At 47.6% G+C, this 22,608-nt stretch overlaps 1 protein-coding gene across 2 annotated transcripts in view; it reads right to left on the reverse strand.

Moving 5' to 3' along the window:
• LOC120917043 (tumor necrosis factor receptor superfamily member 10B-like) overlaps nucleotides 1-22,608 on the reverse strand; it is a 38,923-nt gene that overhangs the window by 7,023 nt on the left and 9,292 nt on the right. For both annotated transcript variants that reach the window (XM_040328039.1, XM_040328040.1), the window contains exons 3-8: nucleotides 22,543-22,608; nucleotides 17,463-17,571; nucleotides 9,460-9,566; nucleotides 7,100-7,195; nucleotides 6,497-6,537; nucleotides 5,223-5,318 (exon numbers count right to left, since the gene is read on the reverse strand). The exon at nucleotides 22,543-22,608 is cut by the window's right edge and continues 69 nt beyond it. In XM_040328039.1, the coding sequence (XP_040183973.1) occupies nucleotides 5,223-5,318; nucleotides 6,497-6,537; nucleotides 7,100-7,195; nucleotides 9,460-9,566; nucleotides 17,463-17,571; nucleotides 22,543-22,608 (515 nt within the window). The remainder of the gene's footprint in view (nucleotides 1-5,222; nucleotides 5,319-6,496; nucleotides 6,538-7,099; nucleotides 7,196-9,459; nucleotides 9,567-17,462; nucleotides 17,572-22,542) is intronic.

A 22,608-nucleotide genomic window follows, 5' to 3' on the forward strand; every position in this document is an offset into this window, starting at 1 on the left:
AGCCTGGGAACGCAGATGGTGCCGCTACAACGGCAGTAAATAAATTCCATTTTGTCAACATGCCTTGGAGACAGGATTGGAGGGTTATGCCTTGTACACACGATCGGAATTTCCGATGGGATAAAACCTGATTGAATTTTCCGTCGGAATTCCCTTCAAGCTGTCATGCGTACACACTGTCAGACCAAATTCCGACCGTCCAAAACGCGGTGACGTAAAACACTACTACGAGCCGAGAAAAATTAAATTCAATGCTTCCTTAAATTCAATGCTTCCGAGCATGCGTCGACTTGATTCCCGAGCATGCGTGGGTTTTTTCTCCGTCGGAGCTGCACACAGACGATAGGAATTTCGGAAAAAAATAAAACATGTTCTATTTCTAAACACTGACAGAAAAAAGTCCGATGGGGCCCACACACGATCGAATTTTCCGATGAAAAAAGTCAATCGGATTTTATTCATCGGAAATTCCGATCGTGTGTACAAGGCATAAGTTCACTTTCTCACTAAAAATAAAAAACGTGAGCTTACTAGAGCCATCCTTGGCACCCCTCCAGACCCCGCCATGCTTAGTGACTTCCGCCGGGGGATTTACGATGCGCCGACGCAAGTTTTGAGGTAAGTGCTTTCTGAATACAGCACTAGCCTCAAAAACTTGCGCCGGCGGATCGAAAATAAGATAGATTACGCGGATCTAAAGATCCGCTAATCTATCTGAATCTACCCCATTGACTTTATAGGCATACTTAACCACTTGCCGACCGCGCACCGTCGATATACGTCCACAAGGTGGCTCTGCTGGGCGAGAGCACGTAATATGACGTCCTCCCTCCCAGCCGCCACTGTGCGTGTGCCCGGCAGGCGCGATCGCCGCCGGGCACACGCGATCGCTCGGTACAGAGCGGGGACCGGGAGCTGTGTGTGTAAACACACAGCTCCCGGTCCTGTCAGCAGGGGAAATGCTGATCTTCGGTTCATACAATGTATGAACCGAGGATCAGTGTTTCCCCTAGTGAGGCCACCCCCCCCCTACAGTTAGAACACACCCAGGCATACTTAACCCCTTTCCCGCCCCCTAGTGTTAACCCCTTCACTGCCAGTGGCATTTTTATAGTAATCCAATGCATTTTTATAGCACTGATCGCTATAAAAATGCCAATGGTCCCAAAAATGTGTCAAAAGTGTCCGTAGTGTCCGCCATAATGTCGCAATACCGAAAAAAAAAAATCGCTGATCGCCGCCATTACTAGTAAAAAAAATATAATAAAAATGACATAAAAATACCCCCTATTTTGTAAACGCTATAACTTTTGCGCAAACCAATCAATAAACGCTTATTGCGATTTTTTTTTACGAAAAATATGTAGAAGAAAACGTATCGGCCTAAACTGAGGAAAAAAAAAGTTTTTTTTATATATTTTTGGGGGATATTTATTATAGCAAAATGTAAAAAATATTCATTTTTTTCAAAATTGGCGCTCTATTTTTGTTTATAGCGCAAAAACTAAAAACCGCAGAGGTGATTAAATACCACCAAAAGAAAGCTCTATTTGTGGGAAAAAAAGGACGCCAATTTTGTTTGGGAGCCACGTCGCACGACCGCGCAATTGTCTGTTAAAGCGACGCAGTCCCGAATCGCAAAAAGTACTCTGGTCTTTGGGCAGCAATATGGTCCGGGGGGTAAGTGGTTAAAAGCAATATCACAAAATGTATTTTTTTAAAAGGTAAATTATTGATTGTACGCTTTCTGGACTTAAATAATAGTATGCTTATCTAGTTTAAACAATGTGTACAAAACCCACACCCTGTTCAAAGCACCTACTAACCAGAAATATAACGCTTATCTCAAGTTCTAAGCGGCCGCTATGAATTCGCACTTGTGTGCGCACATTACATAACCATGCTGAACCTTGCCTGCTAAGCTAATTACAGTGGATATAAACCCTCACATATACCCAGTAAAGTCTCAGGTGATAGACAGAGATGAAACACATTTTCCTACATAAGTTGCGGGAGGTGCGGGGGCACCTCTTTCCTCTACATGCGTTCAAAGTCCAGAATTTACACAGCATTTCTAAGCTTAACTTAAAGGAGTTGTAAAGGAAAATACATTTTTGCCTAAAATTAATGTCTGCAAGGTAGACAGACAGAATAGTGTAATGATTCTGTTAAAAAACGAGTAAATACCTATTAAATTCCTTCATCTATATCACCTCCGGCATTGTAGTTTCTGTTCTCTCATTCACTTCCTGGTTTGCTGCGCTCGTTCATGTAAGAACTACATTTCCCAGTATGCATTGCGGCACGCCCAGTAATTCACACCTCCTTGAAGTCTCTAACACGTAGAGAGCGTCCTGCCGCACAGATGTAGTTCCCAGGAGGGGGTGAGCACGTCACTGACCACCGCAGTAAACCCTCCCGTCACGGTGGTGAGTAACAATTTAGACAAGCAGGAAGTGAACAGAACAGAGAAGAAATAGAGCAACTTCAGAGCAAAAACGAACAATGAGGAAGTGAAAAGAGGAATGTCTGCAGGTAAAGGATGCTTATTATGAATTTTTTTTTTCCCTTTACAACCCCTTCAACTATTAAATTATAGGTATTGAAATTTCCTTTCAAATTTGGCTGTTAGTAACGAATACAAATTTAGCCAAAGTTACAAATTATCCGTAATAACGAATGCCGTATCTAAACAAATTGAATGTAACAAATTAATAATAATAAATACCAATAATAATAAGTTATTATTATTTTTTTTCCTCATTCCATTTTTCAAATTCCGAATTTTCAAATTTACGAAATTTAGAATTTCCGAATAACGAATTTTAGAAATTCCAAATTATCGAATTACAATTTTCCAAATTTACGAATTACGAGTTATCGAATTTACGAATCTTCAAATTTTTCGGGTTTATGAAAAAACAAATAAACAAATGAAACGAAAACAAACAAATTATTTAGCAATGCACATTGGGTCTATTAGGTAGTACAATACTGTGGAACATTACTCTCTCCAGCAACTTTATATCAATCTCCTCCTGCCCCCCCTCCTCTTACAGAATTGGATATTTTTTTAATTTCCGAATTCATACATTTTCTAATTACGAATTTTCGAATTTACGGATTTTCAAATTTACGAATTCCGAATTTACGAATACAAATTTAGCCGAAGTTACGAATTATCCGTAATAACGAATGCTGTGTCTAAACAAATTGAATGTAACAAATTAATAATAATAAATAACAATAATAATAATAACCTATTATTATTTTTTTTCCCATTACATTTTGCAAATTCCGAATTTAAAACATTTTTAATTTACACATTTTCAAATTTACGAATTTTAGAATTTACGAATAACGAATTTTAGAATTTCCAAATTATCGAATTACAAATTTTAAAATTTACGAATTACGAGTTCTCGAATTTACAAATCTTCACATTTTATGGATTTATGAAAAAAGAAATAAACAAATGAAACGAAAACAAACAAATTTTTCAGCAATGCACATTGGGTGTATTAGGTAGTAAACTACTTAAAGTGGAACATTACTCTCTCCATCAACTTTATATCACTTTCCCCCTGCCCCCCTCCTATTACAGAATTTGATATTTTTTTTAAATTTTTTTGGGGGGTGGGGGCCTCTCTCTTTACCTATTTCTGGGCTAGGTAAGAATGATGTGTGCAGTGCCCTCAGCCTCCTGGGATACTTATATCACAGGTTCCAGGATACCAGGGGTCACTCCACAGCGCATGCACTGCATCATCAGGGGGTCTATTTATGCGCATCATCATGGGGTCATTGCGCAATCTGGAAAAAAGAGCCAGCGCCCCCTGGTGACACCAGAAGCAGATGGCGGTGCAGGACCAAATGGTGGTGGTGATATTGCACAAAATTGCTCATAAAATGTATGAACCTTTGTATGTTTCTATGACTCAGATCCACATTGTAAGGCCTTATTCACACTTGGCGGACTCCGTCTCTACAGAGTCCGCTTGCTCCCGTCGGCTCAGCGGGAGATCAGTCCGCAGATCTCCGCTGAGCCGACGGGTGACAAGCTTCTCTCTGCTCACTGAGCGGGGAGGGGCTTGTCGGGCACCGCTGTGTCCTATGGAGCGATCTAATGAAAACGGACAGCATGTCCGTTTCCATCAGATCTTACCCGATCCGATCCGCATGGATGGATGGGGACGTGGCCCCCATACGTCTGTTTTCAGCGGATCGGATGTCAGCGGACATGTCTCTGCTGACATCCGACGCTCCATAGGAATGCATGGAGCGGCCGTTCTGGTCCGTGACAGACGGACCCGAACGGCCCGTAGTGTGAATGAGGCCTAAGGTGTCCATCTGTCTTCCTGTACTCAGAGACCCACCAATTGCCTGATCATTGCATGTAAGTTTCTCACTTCAGGTTGTTAATTGCTCATGGCAATCTAGAAGACCTCTGGGTTCACCTATGCCCAGAAATAGACCTGAGCTAGAAGTACTATTAGGTGGATTCACAGAGTTAGGCCGGCGTATCAGTAGATACGCCGACCTAATTCGGAATCTGCGCCGACCTAAGTTTAAGTGTATTCTCAAACTGAGATACACTTAAACCTATCTCCTAGGTTGCAATATTTAGGCTGGCCGCTAGGTGGCGCTTCCATTGCGGTCGGGGTAGAATATGTAAATCACTAGATACGCCTATTCACGAACGTACGCCCGGCCGTAGCAGTACAGATACGCCGTTTACGTAGTGCATTATCAGGCCTAAAGTTATTCCATCAAATAGCTGGAATAGTAATGTTAAGTATGGCCGTGGTTCCCGCGTCGAAATTTGAAAATTTTACGTTGTTTGCGTAAGTCGTTCGTGAATAGGGATTTACGTCATTTACGTCCACGTCAAAACCAATAGGACCGTGCGGCGTACTTAGCCGCAATGCACACTGGGATATGTACACGGACGGCGCATGCGCGGTTCCAAAAAAACATCAATCACGTCAGGTCAACCCAAATTAACATAAAACACGCCCCCTCAGCCTATTTTGAATTAGGCGCGCTTACGCCCGCCGCATTTACGCTACGCGGCCGTAACTTAGCAGGCAAGTACTTTGTGAATCATGTACTTGCCTCGCTAACTTACGGCGGCGTAGTGTAAACACGATACACTACGCCGCCGCAAGGATAAGCCTGCCTACCTGAATCTAGCTATATAGGTTTATAGGGGGGTAACATACTTCTTCAGCTCCAAGGTTGTCCACTCGCTCCTGAGCTGGCTGGGCCGTACCAGGTACAATGCTGACAGTTTTCAGAGAGTCTTCAGAAGCTGGCCTCTGCAAGGAAATTAATAAGGATTAGGGAAAATTGTACAAAATTGTCACGAATAATCCCTGCAATACGCCTAATATGTTTATTTCCTATGATCGTCAGCTCTATCTAGTGGACATAATTATCCATTTACCTGATTGAGGTAGTTCAGCATAAATAGCGCATTATGACCACTAGATGGCGCTGACAATCACTGAAAATAAACATATCACTGGCTGTGCAAATGCTGTGACATATAGGCCTCTTATGACGTCACAGTCCCAGCATGCTCCGGGTGGTGACGTCACCACCCGGAGCATGCTGGGACTGTGACGTCATAAGAGGCCTATATAAATCGGTGTGAGCCACGCACCCGGCATTACAGCGGGAGGGAGTGTCGAATCAACATCGGAAGAAAAGAAGAGGGAAGAAGAAGGCGACGCGGAAGAAGGCGACAAGGAAGACCGGGCTCGCCGCCGCCGCTAGTAAAAGAGCTACAAAGAAGATAGCGGTGGCGCAGCCCGGCATAAGGCACCGGAGAGTGGGAGAAGAACCGGGGAGTGCAGAGAGCAGAAGAAGAGAGCGGAGAAGACAGAAGAAGACCCCCGAAGTCAGAAGAAGACCCCCGGAGAGCAGAGAAGTCGGAAGAAGACCCCCGGAGCTGACTAATAAATTATTTTAAAAACCTGTGTAGCGTGTTTATTTTTTTGACACTTTTCCTCCAGGTGAATGGGTTGGGGTACAATGTATCCCATACTCATTCACCTAGGGTGGGGGGCCGGTATCTGGGGACCCCCTTGTTAAAGGGGGCTCCCAGATTCCGATAAGCCCCCCGCCCGCAGACCCCGACAATAAACGGCCAGGGTTGTCGGGAAGAGGCCCTGTCCTCATCAACATGGGGACAGGGTCCTTCGGGGTGGGGCGGGCCACAGGGCGCCCCCCTGCCCCAGAGCACCTACCTCCCCATGTTGAGGGCATGCAGCCTGGCATGGTTAAGGGGGGGGGGGGCACTCGCTCGCCCCCACCCCCCCTCCTGACTGGCCGGGCTGCTGCTTGGATACGGGTCTGGTATGGATTTTGGGGGGACCCGGCCTCAGTTAAAATCTCCAAATTGGGCCCAAGGTCTCAGGTGTGAATGGGGAGCAGATGTGTTAAATTTGGTGTTATCGCTCTCACTCCCAGGCATAAAATTCAAAACTCTCACCTGATATTCTTCATTTCCATTTTCAGCTAGCTTCTGTCTTTCTGCAAAAAAAATAACAATCAACGATCAGAAGATTACACATTTGAATTGTATTATGTAGTTCTATGTGAGGCTGGCTAATTCATGCCTAGTGTGGTCAATTTTTATTAGGAAATCAGAAAAACTGGCAGGAACACCAGGGATCTCACACAAAAGAAGCAATACAAAAGAAAAAGGAGACTTTCTCATACAAGTATGACAAGGGTTTACATATTCTTTTATTCGATAACATATTCTTTAAGTTTCCTTTAGCAAAATCACCATTGTTGGTGTCAGTGAAAGCAATGGTGTCTCATTGTTGGTGTCAGTGAAAGCAATGGTGCCTCATTGTTGGTGTCAGTGAAAGCAATGGTTCCTCATTGTTGGTGTCAGTGAAAGCAATGGCGCCTCATTGTTGGTGTCAATATGAGGAATAATGCCTCAGGGGCTGGCCAAAGGCAAGCAAAGGGCCACATCCGGCCCGTGGGCCGCAGTTTGGAGACCACTGGTTTAGACTAAATCAACTTTTTTTTCTATAATCTGTTCAGAAAGATAATAAGAAAATAGTTTGGCAGATCATTTTACCTTTCTTTTTTTTACTTCGATATAGTAAGAGGGCGACAACACAAGCAATGGTGATCCCAGCAGGGCCGATGGAAACCGGTAATGCAACAGAGAGAGCTGCAGATGAAAACAATACAGATCCTTGTGTAAAAACATGGGGCCAGATTCTCGTAGATCGCTGCATCTCTGCGGCGGCATAACGTATCTCATTTACGTTACGCCGCCGCAAGTTTTACGGGCAAGTGCTTAAATTAACAAAGCACTTGCCTGTAAAGTTGCGGCGGCGTAGCGTAAATCCCCCGGCACAAGCCCGCCTAATTCAAATGATCCGGGTAGGGGGCGTGGATCATTTAAATTAGGCGCGTTCCCGCGCCGAACGTACGCCGCATGCGCCGTCCCTAAAATTTTCCGACGTGCATTGCGCTAAATGACGTCGCAAGGACGTCATTGGTTTTGAGGTGAACGTAAATGGCGTCCAGCCCTATTCACGGACGATTTACGCAAACGCCGTAAATTTTCAAATTTCGACGCGGGAACGACGGCCATACTTAACATTGACTGCGCCTCATATACCCAGGGGCAACTTTAGGCGTCGCAAATCTAACGTAAACGTCGTAACTTCACTGCGTCGACCGCGCGTACGTTCGGGAATTCGCGTATTTTGCTAATTTGCATACTCGACGGGGAAAACTACGTCGGCGACACCTAGCGGCAAAAAAAAAAATTGCATTTAAGATCCGACAGCGTAAGAGCCTTACGCCTGTCGGATCTAATGCTTATCTATGCGTAACTGATTCTATGAATCAGGCGCATAGCTACGACGGGCGGACTCAGAGATACGACGGCGTATCAGGAGATACGCCGGCGTATCTCTTTTGAGAATCTGGCCCATGAATGGTATATTTAGGGTTACAGAGGAAAATATACAAAAAAGTACAAGAACAGTATTTGGCCACTGAGGTCATCCATAGTGGCATTCAAATGTGTACACAATAAAAGTGATAATAGATTTATACTTTAGAAAAAATTTCCCACAGCACCCCAAAAAAGATATAACGTCTGCAGGAAAGTGACTTTAGAAAAAAAATTTGGGGGAAAATTGGGTTAAATGTAGTAATCTTTAAAAAGAACCTTTGGGAATTTAAAGGTGTATTAAACCCCAAAAACAAAAGTATAATACAATGTATAATACAGTGGAACCTCGTTTTAAGAGTAACTTTTGAGAGCGTTTTGATTTGCGAGCAACTTTTTTTTTTAAATTCTGACTCGGTTTGCCAGTGTTGACACGCAAGACGAGCAGAATTCAAGCTAAATAGGCCTGCACTACCTCATTTGGCCTGAGGTACGGGGGCGCAGGAGCCAAGAAAAGCTGAACATTGGCCTGCCTTCAGGGCCGGCGCTAGAGCAAGGCAACATGGGCACTTGCAATGTTAATCGCCTATCAGTCGGTAACCTAACAAAACTACCTGAAGGAGATCCGGGTGTTGAATCTAATAGAAAGGAATAGATAGCATTTCTGCTATCCCTTCACCTTTTAACTGTTTAACCGTTTTTACCCGGGGTAATAAAAGCACCTGTTGAGTGGATATTCCATTGACTACAACTCTCATCAAGTACCCTGGACGGCGGAGATACAGAGGTAACATGCCAGCCAAAACAAACCAGCAGCTTCTTCAGGGGTAGCGCTACATATGAAAAAAAAATACCCCAAACCATTATAGTTTCTCTTTAAAATAATTACCGTATTTATCGGCCTATTGCGCGCCCCGGCGTATAGCGCGCACCCCCGAACTTGAAGAAAAATTCCTGAAAAAAAAAAAATACTTACAATTTGGATGCCCCTCGTCGGTGTCTTGCCCGTCGTCCATCGCGTCCTGCCCGTCGCCCATCGCGTCCATCGGCGGCCTCGTCCGGTCCGGCGGCCATCGTGGTGTCCTCCCCACTCGATCCCCGCTTCCCGCGCTGAGTTTCAACCACTGCGCCGGCATATACCAAGCGCAGTACACTCGGGTATAGTCGGGCAGGCTCGGCTCCTCTCGCGTAAAGGTCGTGACCGCTAGACCGGGAGAGGAGCCGAGCCTGCCCGACTATACCCGAGTGTACTGCGCTCTGTATATGCCTGCGCAGTGGTTCAAACACAGCGCGGGAAGCGGGTGTCGGCGTATATCGCGCACCCACGATTTTGCCCTGATTTTCAGGGCAAAAAAGTGCGCGGTATACGCCGATAAATATGGTAAATGAATTGAGAAAAACTTCTATGGTACATTTGCTGTTTCCAGCCAATGTCTGGGCGGAGGTTGAAGAAATAGAACAATCATTAGTGAACAGTCAAGTAATAATGATTGAGATTTGAGATGATATGAAAAGCACAAAGTACGTACAATCATCGAGATCCCCCTTGGCGGTAGGTTGAAGGGAGCCGATATCTTCACACACGGTGTCGGAGGTCGGTGTACACTCGTGCTTCTCGTATTGACCTTCAGGACATCTGGAACCAGACAAGGACAGACTGATCATGTAATGCAGTGGTTCTCAACCTTGCCAGTGCAGTGACCCCTTGATAAAATTTCCCAAGTTGTGGGGACCCCTAACAGTAAAATTATTTTGGTAGCGTGGGTTGTCATCACCCAAGGCAAGACAAGTAATTTTTGACCCTAACCCACAGACATTTAGCACTCCCTGAGTCCCTTCCACTCGTACAGTATTAAAACCCCTTATGGTACATTTTTCTCTTTGTTCTCCTTTCTTTCCCTTTTATCTCTCTCCATCCTAATGTCTTGTTTTTGTCCCCATCACTTTCTCTAGCCATCTTTTCTTGTTCTTTCTCTTATTCTTCCTCCCCGTCTTTTTCCTTTGCCTTTCCATGTATTCTCTATTTGTATTCCTTCTCTTACCCCTTTGGCCCTGCTGGGCTGCCATGGGCTCCAGGCACAGCCCTACTGGGCTGCCATGGGCTCCAGGGACAGCCCTGCTGGGCGGCCATGGGCTCCAGGGACAGCCCTGCTGGGCGGCCATGGGCTCCAGGGACAGCCCTGCTGGGCTGCCATGAGCTCCAGGGACAGCCCTGCTAGGCTGCCATGGGCTCCAGTGACAGCCCTGCTGGGCGGCCATGGGCTCCAGGGACAGCCCTGCTGGGCGGCCATGGGCTCCAGGGACAGCCCTGCTGGGCGGCCATGGGCTCCATGGACAGCCCTGCTGGGTGGCCGCAAAAAGGCTGGGAGAGCGGTGTGGGCTTTAGGAACAGCCCAGGATTTGGTGACTCCTGGCAAATCGTCATTCGACCCCCGAGGGGGTCCCGACCCCCAGGTTGAGAACCACTGATGTAATGCATAGTCCTCTAAATCCAAATAACTCAGATACTAAGAACAGAAAAAAACACCTTCTGCGCTCAAGTGTGGTACACAAATGCTATAGACTCTTGCTTCACTGTTCTTGACCAGAATACAAGCACCACGCTTTGCTGCCCTCTCAAGACTGGGGTAGTCTTTCATAGAGTTTTGTGGGACATATCCTCTTCCTCAGAGCTCTAAAATAAGAGGGTATGTCCCTCGAAACTCGTCAGCCTTCCAACATGTGCAGCTCCATCTTTAGTCAAAAAAAAATCGCAGATCGCCGTCATCACATAAATAAAAATGCCATACATCTATCCCCTATATTGTAGACGTTATAACGTTTGCGCAAACCAATCAATAAACGCTTATTGCATTTTTTTTTTTAATTGTGATATTTCTTATAGAAAAAAGTAAAAAATATTGTGTTTTTTTCAAAATTGCCGCTCTTCTTTTGTTTATAGCGCAAAAAAAAAAAAAAAAAAAAAAAAATACCACCAAACGAAAGCTCTATTTGTGTGTGGGGGGGGGGGGACATAAACATTAATTTGGGTACAGTTTTGCATGACCGCGCAATTGTCATTCAAAGTGCGACAGCGTTAAAAACTAACAATTGGTCTGGGCAGGAAGGGGGTGAAAATGCTCGGTATTGAAGTGGTTAAGTAAATATTGCAAATAAGACACAGATAACACTTTTTTTAAGCAATTACAGCAAACCATTTTGTTTTTGCTTTTGGGATAAAGATTAAATAAGTGAAAAATATAACCCCCCCCCCCCTGTCAGTGTTAAATGGTTCCTCCCAATCCCCTAACTGCCAACCTGATCATCTTGGTCTGTTACCGGCAGTTGAAGGGGTCCATGCAGCCCAGAGGCCAGTTACTTCTGCAATGTTCAAGTGAAAGGATGAGCAGAATGTGTTGATTTTGGCGATTATTTGTTAGAATTAGCGGTGCGTTTTCTCCAAAGCGACTGTCTGAGCTCGTACAGCTATCTTGTTGGTGGTGAATATTAAACCACATAACCTGATCAATGCCAAAGACTTTATCAGGTGGAACCCCAAGCACCCCAAAAGCCACGGAGCCTGAGCCACAAGTTACAATCTAGGAAAAGGTACCAGCCACAGATCCTGAACCACAAGGCAAAAATCCAGGAAAAGGTGCCAGCCACAGATCCGGAGCCACAAGCTACAATCCAGGAAAAGGTGCCAGCCACAGATCCGGAGCCACAAGCCAAAAATCCAGGAAAAGGTGCCAGCCACAGATCCTGAGCCATAAGCTACATTCCAGAAAAAGGTGCCACTCCAGCCACAGATCCGGAGCCACAAGCCAAAAATCCAGGAAAAGGTGCCAGCCACAGATCCTGAGCCATAAGCTACAATCCAGGAAAAGGTGCCACTCCAGCCACAGATCTGGAGCCACAAGCTAAAAATCTAGGAAAAGGTGCCAGCCACAGATCGTGAGCCACAAGCTACAATCCAAGAAAAGGTGCCAGCCACAGATCCTAAGCCATAAGCGAAAATCCAGGAAAAGGTGCCAGCCACAGATCCTGAGCCACAAGCTACAATCCAGGAAAAGGTGCCAGCCACAGATCCTGAGCCACAAGCTACAATCCAGAAAAAGGTGCCAGCCACAGATCCTGAGCCACAAGCTACAATCCAGGAAAAGGTGCCAGCCACAGATCCGGAGCCACAAGCTACAATCCAGGAAAAGGTGCCAGCCACAGATCCTGAGCCACAATCCAGGAAAAGGTGCCAGCCACAGATCCTGAGCCACAAGCTACAATCCAGGAAAAGGTGCCAGCCACAGATCCTGAGCCACAAGCTACAATCCAGGAAAAGGTGCCAGCCACAGATCCAGAGCCACAAGCTATAATCCAGGAAAAGGTGCCAGCCACAGATCCTGAGCCACAAGCTACAATCCAGGAAAAGGTGCCAGCCACAGATCCTGAGCCACAAGCTACAATCCAGGAAAAGGTGCCAGCCACAGATCCGGAGCCACAAGCTACAATCCAGGAAAAGGTGCCAGCCACAGATCCGGAGCCACAAGCTACAATCCAGGAAAAGGTGCCAGCCACAGATCCTGAGCTACAAGCTACAATCCAGGAAAAGGTGCCAGCCACAGATCCTTAGCCACAATCCAGGAAAAGGTGCCAGCCACAGATCCTGAGCCACAAGCTACAATCCAGGAAAAGGTGCCAGCCACAGATCCTGAGCCACAAGCTACAATCCAGGAAAAGGTGCCAGCCACAGATCCTGAGCCACAAGCTACAATCCAGGAAAAGGTTCCAGCCACAGATCCTGATTCACAAGCTACAATAGAGGAAAAGGTGCCAGCCACAGGTCCTGAGCCACAATCCAGGAAAAGGTGCCAGCCACAGATCCTGAGCCACAAGCTACAATCCAGGAAAAGGTGCCAGCCACAGATCCTGAGCCACAAGCTACAATCCAGGAAAAGGTGCCAGCCACAGATCCGGAGCCACAACCCAGAACCCATACAGAGGTGCCAGCAAGAGTTCTCTGTACTCATGGAGTCTTAGAAGTCAAGCCTCCCAAGATGTATTTCCTCACCCAGTGGCCATAAAAAATGAGCCACAAACCTTAATCTAGGAAAAGGTGCCAACCACAGTCCCTAGGCCATGAGTGGACTCAACAAACCAATAGCCATGGAGCCTCAGCCACAAGCTACAATTAAGAAGAAGGTGCCAGCCACAGATCCTGAGCCACAACCCAGAATCCTTGCACAGGTGCCAACAACAGTCCTCCATATTCAAGGAGCCCCAGAACCCAAGCCTCCTGAGATCAAGAAAGAGCAGGAAGCCTTACCTCTAAGAAGAGCTGCAAAGAGGAAAGATGGTTCTGATAGATGTGACATCTCACCAAAAACACTTGCCCTTGACCCCCACCTGTCAGAAGACTGGCTTCCACACCTCGGCTTAACGTTCCACCACAAAAATATCTTTCATTCACCTTTTGGTTTACCGAGTGAAATCTGCAAAGCGGCAGTTACCATATTACAAAAGCAATTTGAGGCGGTACCTGGCGCCCCAGCCATAAGATTTGTGTGTGACAATGTAGCTCCAGTGTCAGGACCAACCGTCCAGGTTCATGCATGCCTAGGGCGATGCCATGCCTTTACATCCTGCTATTTAGGAGGCAAAGTGATGGTCGCTGACCCCATATTATGGCGCTATCCAAGGATTGGAGCCAATAGCTGGGGGCAACTCTCGAAAAGCTATGGAGCCGTGGTCAAAAACCTAAAGGACAACATAAGGATTATAAATATTCAAACACAACACGTGGGAGATAGGGAATGCGTTCCGTACGCAATAGCAAACGCCTATGAACTCCTTGCACCGGATGGCAATCCCACCTGCCAATACAGCCGAGAACACATGAGGTCGCACCTACTAGAGTGTCTAGAGAATGGAGACATTACGGACTTCCCAAAGATTTACAAGCCATATAGAATTGTTCCTGATGGCTTCGGTGACTTGAGAAAAACTCAGTGGAAGCACAGTCACTCCTTACCTACTTCCACCTACAAATATTGCTTATAAAATAATCAACTATCTACAGTACATACTCATTGTACTAGCATCCCGCCTGCCAATACAAAAGCCGTAAAGTTGCATCTGCAAACATGGCTGCTGCTCTCAGAGGCGTTGCTAGGGGGGTGCGGTCTGCACCAGGTGACACCCGCTAGAGGGGTGACACCATCCCGTTTTTTTTTTTTAGCTGCCCTGTGCAATCCCAGCCTGCCCTGTACCACCCCAGCCTGCTCTGTGCCACCCCAGCCTGCCCTGTACCACCCAGCCTGCCCTGTACCACCCCAGCCTGCCCTGTACCACCCAGCCTGCCCTGTGCCACCACAACCTGCCCTGTACCACACCAAACTTTCCCATGCCACCCCAACTTGCCCTGTGCCACCCTAACTTGCCCTGTACCACCCCAATCTGCCCTATCCCACCATAACTTGCCCTATACCACCCCAACCTGCCCAATGCCACCCTAACTTGTCCTGTACCACCCCAACCTTTCCCATGCCATCCCAACTTGCCCTATGCCACCCTAACTTGCACTATACCACCCCAACCTGCCCTGTACCACCCTAACTTGCCCTATACCACCCCAACCTGCCCAATGCCACCCTAACTTGCCCTGTACCACCCCAACCTTTCCCATGCCATCCCAACTTGCCCTATGCCACCCTAACTTGCACTATACCACCCCAACCTGCCCTGTACCACCCTAACTTGCCCTATACCACCCCAATCTGCCCTATGCAACCCTAACTTGCCCTATACCACCCCAAACTACCCTATATCACCCCAACATGCCCTATACCACCTTAACCTGTCCTATACCACCCCACTACACCAACCTGCCACTATACCACTCTATACTACCCTAACCTGCCACTATACTGCCCTATACTATCATTTACAGGGGCTGGTTTGGGGTGCGCCCCGTGCCCGTGCGCTGCCTGCTTGGTGCTGGGCAGCCTAGTCAGATGGGGGGGGGTGACACCATGTTTTACCGCACCGGGTGACACCAACCCTAGTGACGCCACTGGCCGCTCTGATAATGCCATGGCATTAGGCAAGGATTCTTTACACGCCATAGGATCAGATGTTAAGCAGAGACAACTGGGTTATATCACCGCCTACAGGGCGAATTAGAGACTGAAGAATAAAAAGCTGTAAGCCAATGAGGCTGTGCAGAAAAGTAATATTAAAAGTACATCATCAAACACTGAAGGGTGAGACCTGTGTTGCCTGAAACCTGGACCCATAATTCGAAAAAGCAAGGTCCATAAAGACATGGATGAGCGAGTTTGGGGTGGAGGAAATTGACTGGCTTGCAACTCACTCATCCATGTCTTTATGGACCTTTATCTAGGTCTTTATGGACCTTGCTTTGTGCACTGGTGCGCAGTCCTGTTGGAACAGGAAGGGACCATCTCCAAACTGTTCCCACAAAGTTTGGAGTATGAACAGGGCCGGATTTCCCACAAGGCCAACAAGGCCAGGCCTCGGGACGGCACTGTGTGCAGGGGCGGCGGAGGAGACAAGTAATTTTTCAGCGGTGCGTGCCGTGCAGCGGCAGAGAGAGAGTCTCTCATTGCCCGCACTGCTGTTACAACTTTCGCCCTTACTTACCATTCCCGATGACATTCCCATCTGGTGACAAGCGACGGTGGCAAGTGACATGCTCAGGGCTCCCACTCATTCTGCTTTATGGTGAGTTGAACTATTTCATTTTATATTACAATGTAATGATAGAAATTATGCATTTCAATCATCCTGACACCATAACAACCATGGTGCCGGAATGATTGAAACACTAACACCAGTCATTGTCTGCGAAAAATGGTTTACCCCCCCCTTTTGTTGCCCCCCCTCCCCACCCATGTGATGATGGGGGGGGGGGCGGCATTGAAGGACCCGGCCTTGGGGCGGCAAAGGGAGTAAATCCGGGCCTGAGTATGAAATTGTCCAAAATGTCTTGGTATGCTGACGCCTTAAGAGTTCCCTTCACTGGAACTAAGGGGCCAATCCCAACTCTTGAAAAACAACCCCACACCATAATCCTCCCCTCCACCAAATGATCTGGACCAGTGCACAAAGAAATGTCTATAAAGACATGGATGAGCGAGTTTGGGTGGAGGAACTTGACTGGCTGCACAGAGTCCTGACCTCAACCCGATAGAACACCTTCGGGATGAATTAGAGCGGAGACTGCGAGCCAGGTCTTCTTATTCAACATCAGTGCCTGACCTCACAAATGCTCTTCTGGAAAAATGGTCAAACATTCCCATAAACACACTCCTAAACCTTGTGGACGGCCTTCCCAGAAGAGGTGAAGCTGTTATAGCTGCAAAGGTTGGGCCAACTCAATATTGAACCCTACGGACTAAAGCCCTGATTCACAAAGCACTTACGCCGACGTAAATCACTTTACGCCGACGTAGTGCAAATGTGCGCCCGGCGTATCTGTGCACCGTACCCACAAACTAAGATACGCCTAAAAACAGGCTTAATCCCGCCGACGTAACTTGCCTACGCCGGCGTAGGGTGGGCGCACATTTACGCTGGCTGCATGGTGGCGCTGCCATTGATTAGCCATTCAAATATGCAAATGAGGAAAATACGGCGATTCACGAACCTGCGCGCGCCCGACGCAGGCTACAAGAGGTGCGCGTAAGTTGTACGTCCGGCGTGAATTTAAGCCCCATAAAGGAGGTGTAACCCAGCAGCAGACATGTAAAGGTCTGCATCAGGGAACACAGGCCGGTGTATTTTACGTAGTTTACGTTGGACGTGTGTCTGGATGAGCGTAGATTCCGATCATGGCGTAGGCAGTGATCCGGGGTATCTTAGGTAGTTGTTCCGACGTGGTTATGAGCATGCGCACGGGGATGCGTCCACGACACGACGCATGCACAGTTCGTTAAACGTACTTTTCTGGCTCTCCAACCATCATTTGCATGGGGTCACGCCTCATTTGCATGGCTTTGCATGGGGCAAGCCCACTTCCACCTACGCCGGCCTGCGCCTTCGAAATCTACGCCACGCCGACGCAGCTTTGGGAGCACTGGCTTCCTGAATTCCGTACTTGCCTCTCTGCGCTGCGTTGGCGTAGCGTACATTGAGATGCGCTACGGCGGCGTAATGTGTGGCACTCTCTGTGAATCCCGGCATAAGTCTGGGATGCCATAAAAGTTCATGTGCGTGCATAGGTGTGTGCACACCCTAATCACCCCATGTGCATTAGCATTATCCAGGATTGGCACCAGGTGGGTGGATTAGGTTCAACCATAGGAACACACTACACTCGTATTTAGAGTGTAGCATAATATGCTCCGAATCAACTGTCTCCCACCATCAGAGCCTCCTCCATGCGACAGCAGGTGGCGTTCATGTGTGTGTGAGCTTAGGGGTGCACACCCTAATGCAATAGGCTGCGAGTGGGTAAAGGCAGGCGTCCCAATACTTTTGACAATATAGTGTATCTCAGTGAACTGTTTGACCACCCCTTGTATATGGTCAGGGTTACCTGGTACAGTCCTTGCAGTAGAGGTGGCAGGTATCGGTGCAGAAGGTGTTCGGTTTGCACTGACACCGATAATCTTCAGTGGCTGTACAATCTGCGACTTGGACCTGATCTATGGAAAAAAAAAAAAACACATATTCCGTAAGCACACACAGACTCATTGATACATTGGGCCAGATCCACATAGCGAGTACGCCGGCTTATCTACTGATACGCCGGCGTACTTTCAAATTTCCCGCGTCGTATCTTTAGTTTGAATCCTCAAACCAAGATACAATGGCTTCTGGGTTCGATCCGACAGGCGTACGGCTTCGTACGCCTTCGGAGCGTAGGTGCAATACTTCGGCGCCCGCTGGGTGGAGTTCGCGTCGTTTTCCGCGTCGGGTATGCAAATTAGCTTTTTACGACGATCCACGAACGTATGCGCGGCTGTCGCATTCTCTTACGTCGTCTCTAGTCGGCTTTTTCCGGCGCATAGGTAAAGCTGGTATTTTACGGAGTATAGATAGACTTGCCATGTTAAGTATGGCAGTCGTTCCCGCGTTGAAATTTCAAATATTTATTTTTTTGCGTAAGTCGTCCGTGAATAGGGATGGACGTAAGTCACGTCTAAGCTCAAAAAATGACGTTGTTGCGACGTCATTTCACGCAAAGCACGGCGGGAAATTTCGAAACGGAGCATGCGCAGTTCAATCGGCGCAGGGGACGCGCTTCATTTAAATGAAACACGCCCCCTACCCGCCGATTTGAATTCCGCCGCCAGAAATACACTACGCCGCCATAACTTACGGCGCAAAATCTTCCTGGATTTGACTTAAAGCGGTGTTTCACCCTAAAAAACAACTTTATAGCATCTCATTCAGCATAGTAGCGCGAGCTACAGTATGCCTTTATATATTTTTTTGGGCGCCGTACTCACTGTTTAATAGCGTAGTAAAATTTCTGTGGGCGTTCCTATTCAGAGGGCTCGTGATTGACGGCCGGCTATGGCGCGTCACGCTTCACGAAAATAGTAGGTCTCGGCTTTTCCCGGCGCTATACGGCGCCTGCGCACAGACATCGGAGCTGACTGCGCAGGCGCAGTGAAGAGCATAGACCTATTTCGGCTATTTCCGTGAAGCGTGACGCGCCATAGCCGTCAATCACGAGCCCTCTGAATAGGAACGCCCATTCCCCGGAAACTTTAGTACGCGATTACACAGTGAGTACGGCGCCAAAAAAATATATAATATATAAAAATATATAAAGGCATACTGTAGCTCACGCTACTATGCTGAATGAGATGCTAGGAAAAAATAAATGTTTTTTAGGGAGAACCCCCGCTTTAAAGCCAGGTAAGGTACGGCGGCGTAGCGTATCTCTGATACGCGGCGCAAGTGTAATTGTTTCAAGCCCGACCCTGGGCAAAAAATGTTCCCATGCAGAGGGGCTGTGCCCCCCATTACATGGATTTGCTGCTCATTTTTGTCTAGGCGATGGAAAAGCAGAGATATACTTACCCGATCCTCCAATCCTCCCCAAACAAGTCCGGTCCCTGCAGCACCTGCCGCCCCCCTGTGGCCTAGCGGTCGTGTGCGGTGGACCGTTCCTAATGTCATCAAGCCCATAGACCTGCTTTGGCCATGAGAACATCAGGAACAGTCCACCATTGGATCACAGGGAGCGGTGGAGTGGAGGATCGGGTAAGTATACAGCTTTCTCTTCTTCTCCCCCGGACAACATGAGCAGCGTGGACACAGCTCAACTGCGTGGGAAAACTTTTTTCTTTGCAGGCGCTGGGCTTTAAAGTGACACTCTGGGCTGGATTCAGATAGAATGGTCTATCTATCCGCCTGGCGTAACTTATCTCAGATACGTTACGCCGCCGTAATTTAGGGCGCAAGTTCTGTATTCAGAAACAACTTGCGCCCTTAGTTACGGCGGCGTAACGTATCTGTGTCGGCGTAAGCCCGCCTAATTCAAATGTCGATGATGTGGGCCTGTTTTATGCATATTAACTGTGACCCCGCGTATTTGACGTTTTTTACGAACGGCGCATGCGCCGTTCGTGAAAAACTCCCAGTGCGCATGCTCGAAAATTCCGCCACAAAGCTTCATTGCTTTCGACGTGAACGTAAATTACGTCCAGCCCTATTCGCAAACGACTTATGCAAACGACGTAACATTTTCAAAACTCGACGCGGGAACGACGGCCATACTTAAAATAGGATACGCCTCATATAGCATCCTAAGGCGGGACTCTGATATGGACCTTGATGTAAGGAGGGACTCTGATATGGACCCTGATGTAAGGAGGGACTCTGATATGGACCCTGATGTAAGAAGGGACTCTGATATGGACCCTGATGTAAGGAGGGACTCTGATATGGACCCTGATGTAACCAGGGACTCTGATAGGGACCCTGATGTAAGGAGGGACTCTGATAGGGACCCTGATGTAAGAAGGGACTCTGATATGGACCCTGATGTAACCAGGGACTCTGATAGGGACCCTGATGTAAGGAGGGATTCTGATAGGGACCCTGATGTAAGGAGGGATTCTGATAGGGACCCTGATGTAAGGAGGGACTCTGATATGGACCCTGATGTAAGGAGGGACTCTAATATGGACCCTAATGTAAAGAGGGACTCTGATAGGGACCCTGGTGTAACAAGGGACTCTAAAATGGATTCTGATGTAAGGAGGGACTTTGATATGGATCCCAATGTCAGAAGGGACTCTGATAGGGACCCTGATGTAGGAAGGGACTCTGATATGGACCCTGATGTAAGAAGGGACTCTGATATGGACCCTGATGTAAGAAGGGACTTTGATATGGATCCCGATGTAAGAAGGGACTCTGATAGGGACCCTGATGTAGGAAGGGACTCTGATATGGACCCTGATGTAAGAAGGGACTCTGATAGGGACCCTAATGTAAAGAGGGACACTGATAGGGACCCTGGTGTAACAAGGGACTCTGATATGGACCCTGATGTAAGGAGGGACTCTGATATGGACCCTGATGTAAGGAGGGACTCTGATATGGACCCTGATGTAAGGAGGGACTCTGATATGGACCCTGATGTAAGGAGGGACTCTGATATGGACCCTGATGTAAGGAGGGACTCTGATATGGACCCTGATGTAAGGAGGGACTCTGATATGGACCCTGATGTAAGGCGGGACTCTGATATGGACCCTGATGTAAGGCGGGACTCTGATATGGACCCTGATGTAAGGAGGGACTCTGATATGGACCCTGATGTAGGGAGGGACTCTGAAATGGACCTTGATGTAGGGAAGGACTCTGATATGGACCCTGATGTAAGGAGGGACTCTGATATGGACCCTGATGTAACCAGGGACTCTGATAGGGACCCTGATGTAAGGAGGGACTCTGATAGGGACCCTGATGTAAGAAGGGACTCTGATATGGACCCTGATGTAACCAGGGACTCTGATAGGGACCCTGATGTAAGGAGGGATTCTGATAGGGACCCTGATGTAAGGAGGGATTCTGATAGGGACCCTGATGTAAGGAGGGACTCTGATATGGACCCTGATGTAAGGAGGGACTCTGATATGGACCCTAATGTAAAGAGGGACTCTGATAGGGACCCTGGTGTAACAAGGGACTCTAAAATGGATTCTGATGTAAGGAGGGACTTTGATATGGATCCCGATGTCAGAAGGGACTCTGATAGGGACCCTGATGTAGGAAGGGACTCTGATATGGATCCCGATGTAAGAAGGGACTCTGATATGGACCCTGATGTAAGGAGGGACTCTGATATGGACCCTGATGTAAGGAGGGACTCTGATATGGACCCTGATGTAGGGAGGGACTCTGAAATGGACCTTGATGTAGGGAAGGACTCTGATATGGACCCTGATGTAAGGAGGGACTCTGATAGGGACCCTGATGTAAGGAGGGACTCTGATAGGGACCCTGATGTAGGGATGGACTCTGATATGGACCCTGATGTAAGGAGGGACTCTGATAGGGACCCTGATGTAAGGAGGGACTCTGATAGGGACCCTGATGTAAGAAGGGACTCTGATATGGACCCTGATGTAACCAGGCACTCTGATATGGACCCTGATGTAAGGAGGGACTCTGATATGGACCCTGATGTAAGAAGGGACTCTGATATGGACCCTGATGTAAGGAGGGACTCTGATATGGACCCTGATGTAAGGAGGGACTCTGATATGGACCCTGATGTAGGGAGGGACTCTGAAATGGACCTTGATGTAGGGAAGGACTCTGATATGGACCCTGATGTAAAGAAGGGACTCTGATAGGGACCCTGATGTAAGGAGGGACTCTGATAGGGACCCTGATGTAGGGAAGGACTCTGATATGGACCCTGATGTAAAGAAGGGACTCTGATAGGGACCCTGATGTAAGGAGGGACTCTGATAGGGACCCTGATGTAAGGAGGGACTCTGATAGGGACCCTGATGTAAGAAGGGACTCTGATATGGACCCTGATGTAACCAGGGACTCTGATATGGACCCTGATGTAACCAGGGACTCTGATATGGACCCTGATGTAAGGAGGGACTCTGATATGGACCCTGATGTAAGAAGGGACTCTGATATGGACCCTGATGTAAGGAGGGACTCTGATATGAACCCTGATGTAAGGAGGGACTCTGATATGGACCCTGATGTAGGGAGGGACTCTGATATGGACCCTGATGTAACAAGGGACTCTGATAGGGACCCTGATGTAAGGGAGGACTCTGATAGGGACCCTGATGTAAGGAGGGACTCTGATATGGACCCTGATGTAACCAGGGATTTATAGACAGCCATGCACTAGATTGCTGTCCTGCCAATCATACTGAAATCCCATATCTAGGTTGTACCCGGACAACAAGTCAGAATTTTCTGATCTCTTATACTAAAGACAACCTTTTATGGTAAAGCAGTGTGATTATGATCCGAATGGCCGGAACTTATATTACACCCAATCATTGGATATTTAGGAAGTGACGGCTCCTCTGGCAGTGTTTATAAAAGAAAAAAAAGTAAATAGTCCTAAGAATAAAATCTGGAGAATTTACTGAGAAGAGAAGACAATGAAAATCTACCATCAAATCTACAGGGGTGACAAGCCAGGCACCGCTCCAGTCCATGGGGTCCGGCAGCGAAATCCT

The sequence above is a fragment of the Rana temporaria genome, chromosome 11 (genome assembly GCF_905171775.1).
Source record: "Rana temporaria chromosome 11, aRanTem1.1, whole genome shotgun sequence".
NCBI classification, from domain to species: Eukaryota; Metazoa; Chordata; class Amphibia; order Anura; family Ranidae; genus Rana; species Rana temporaria.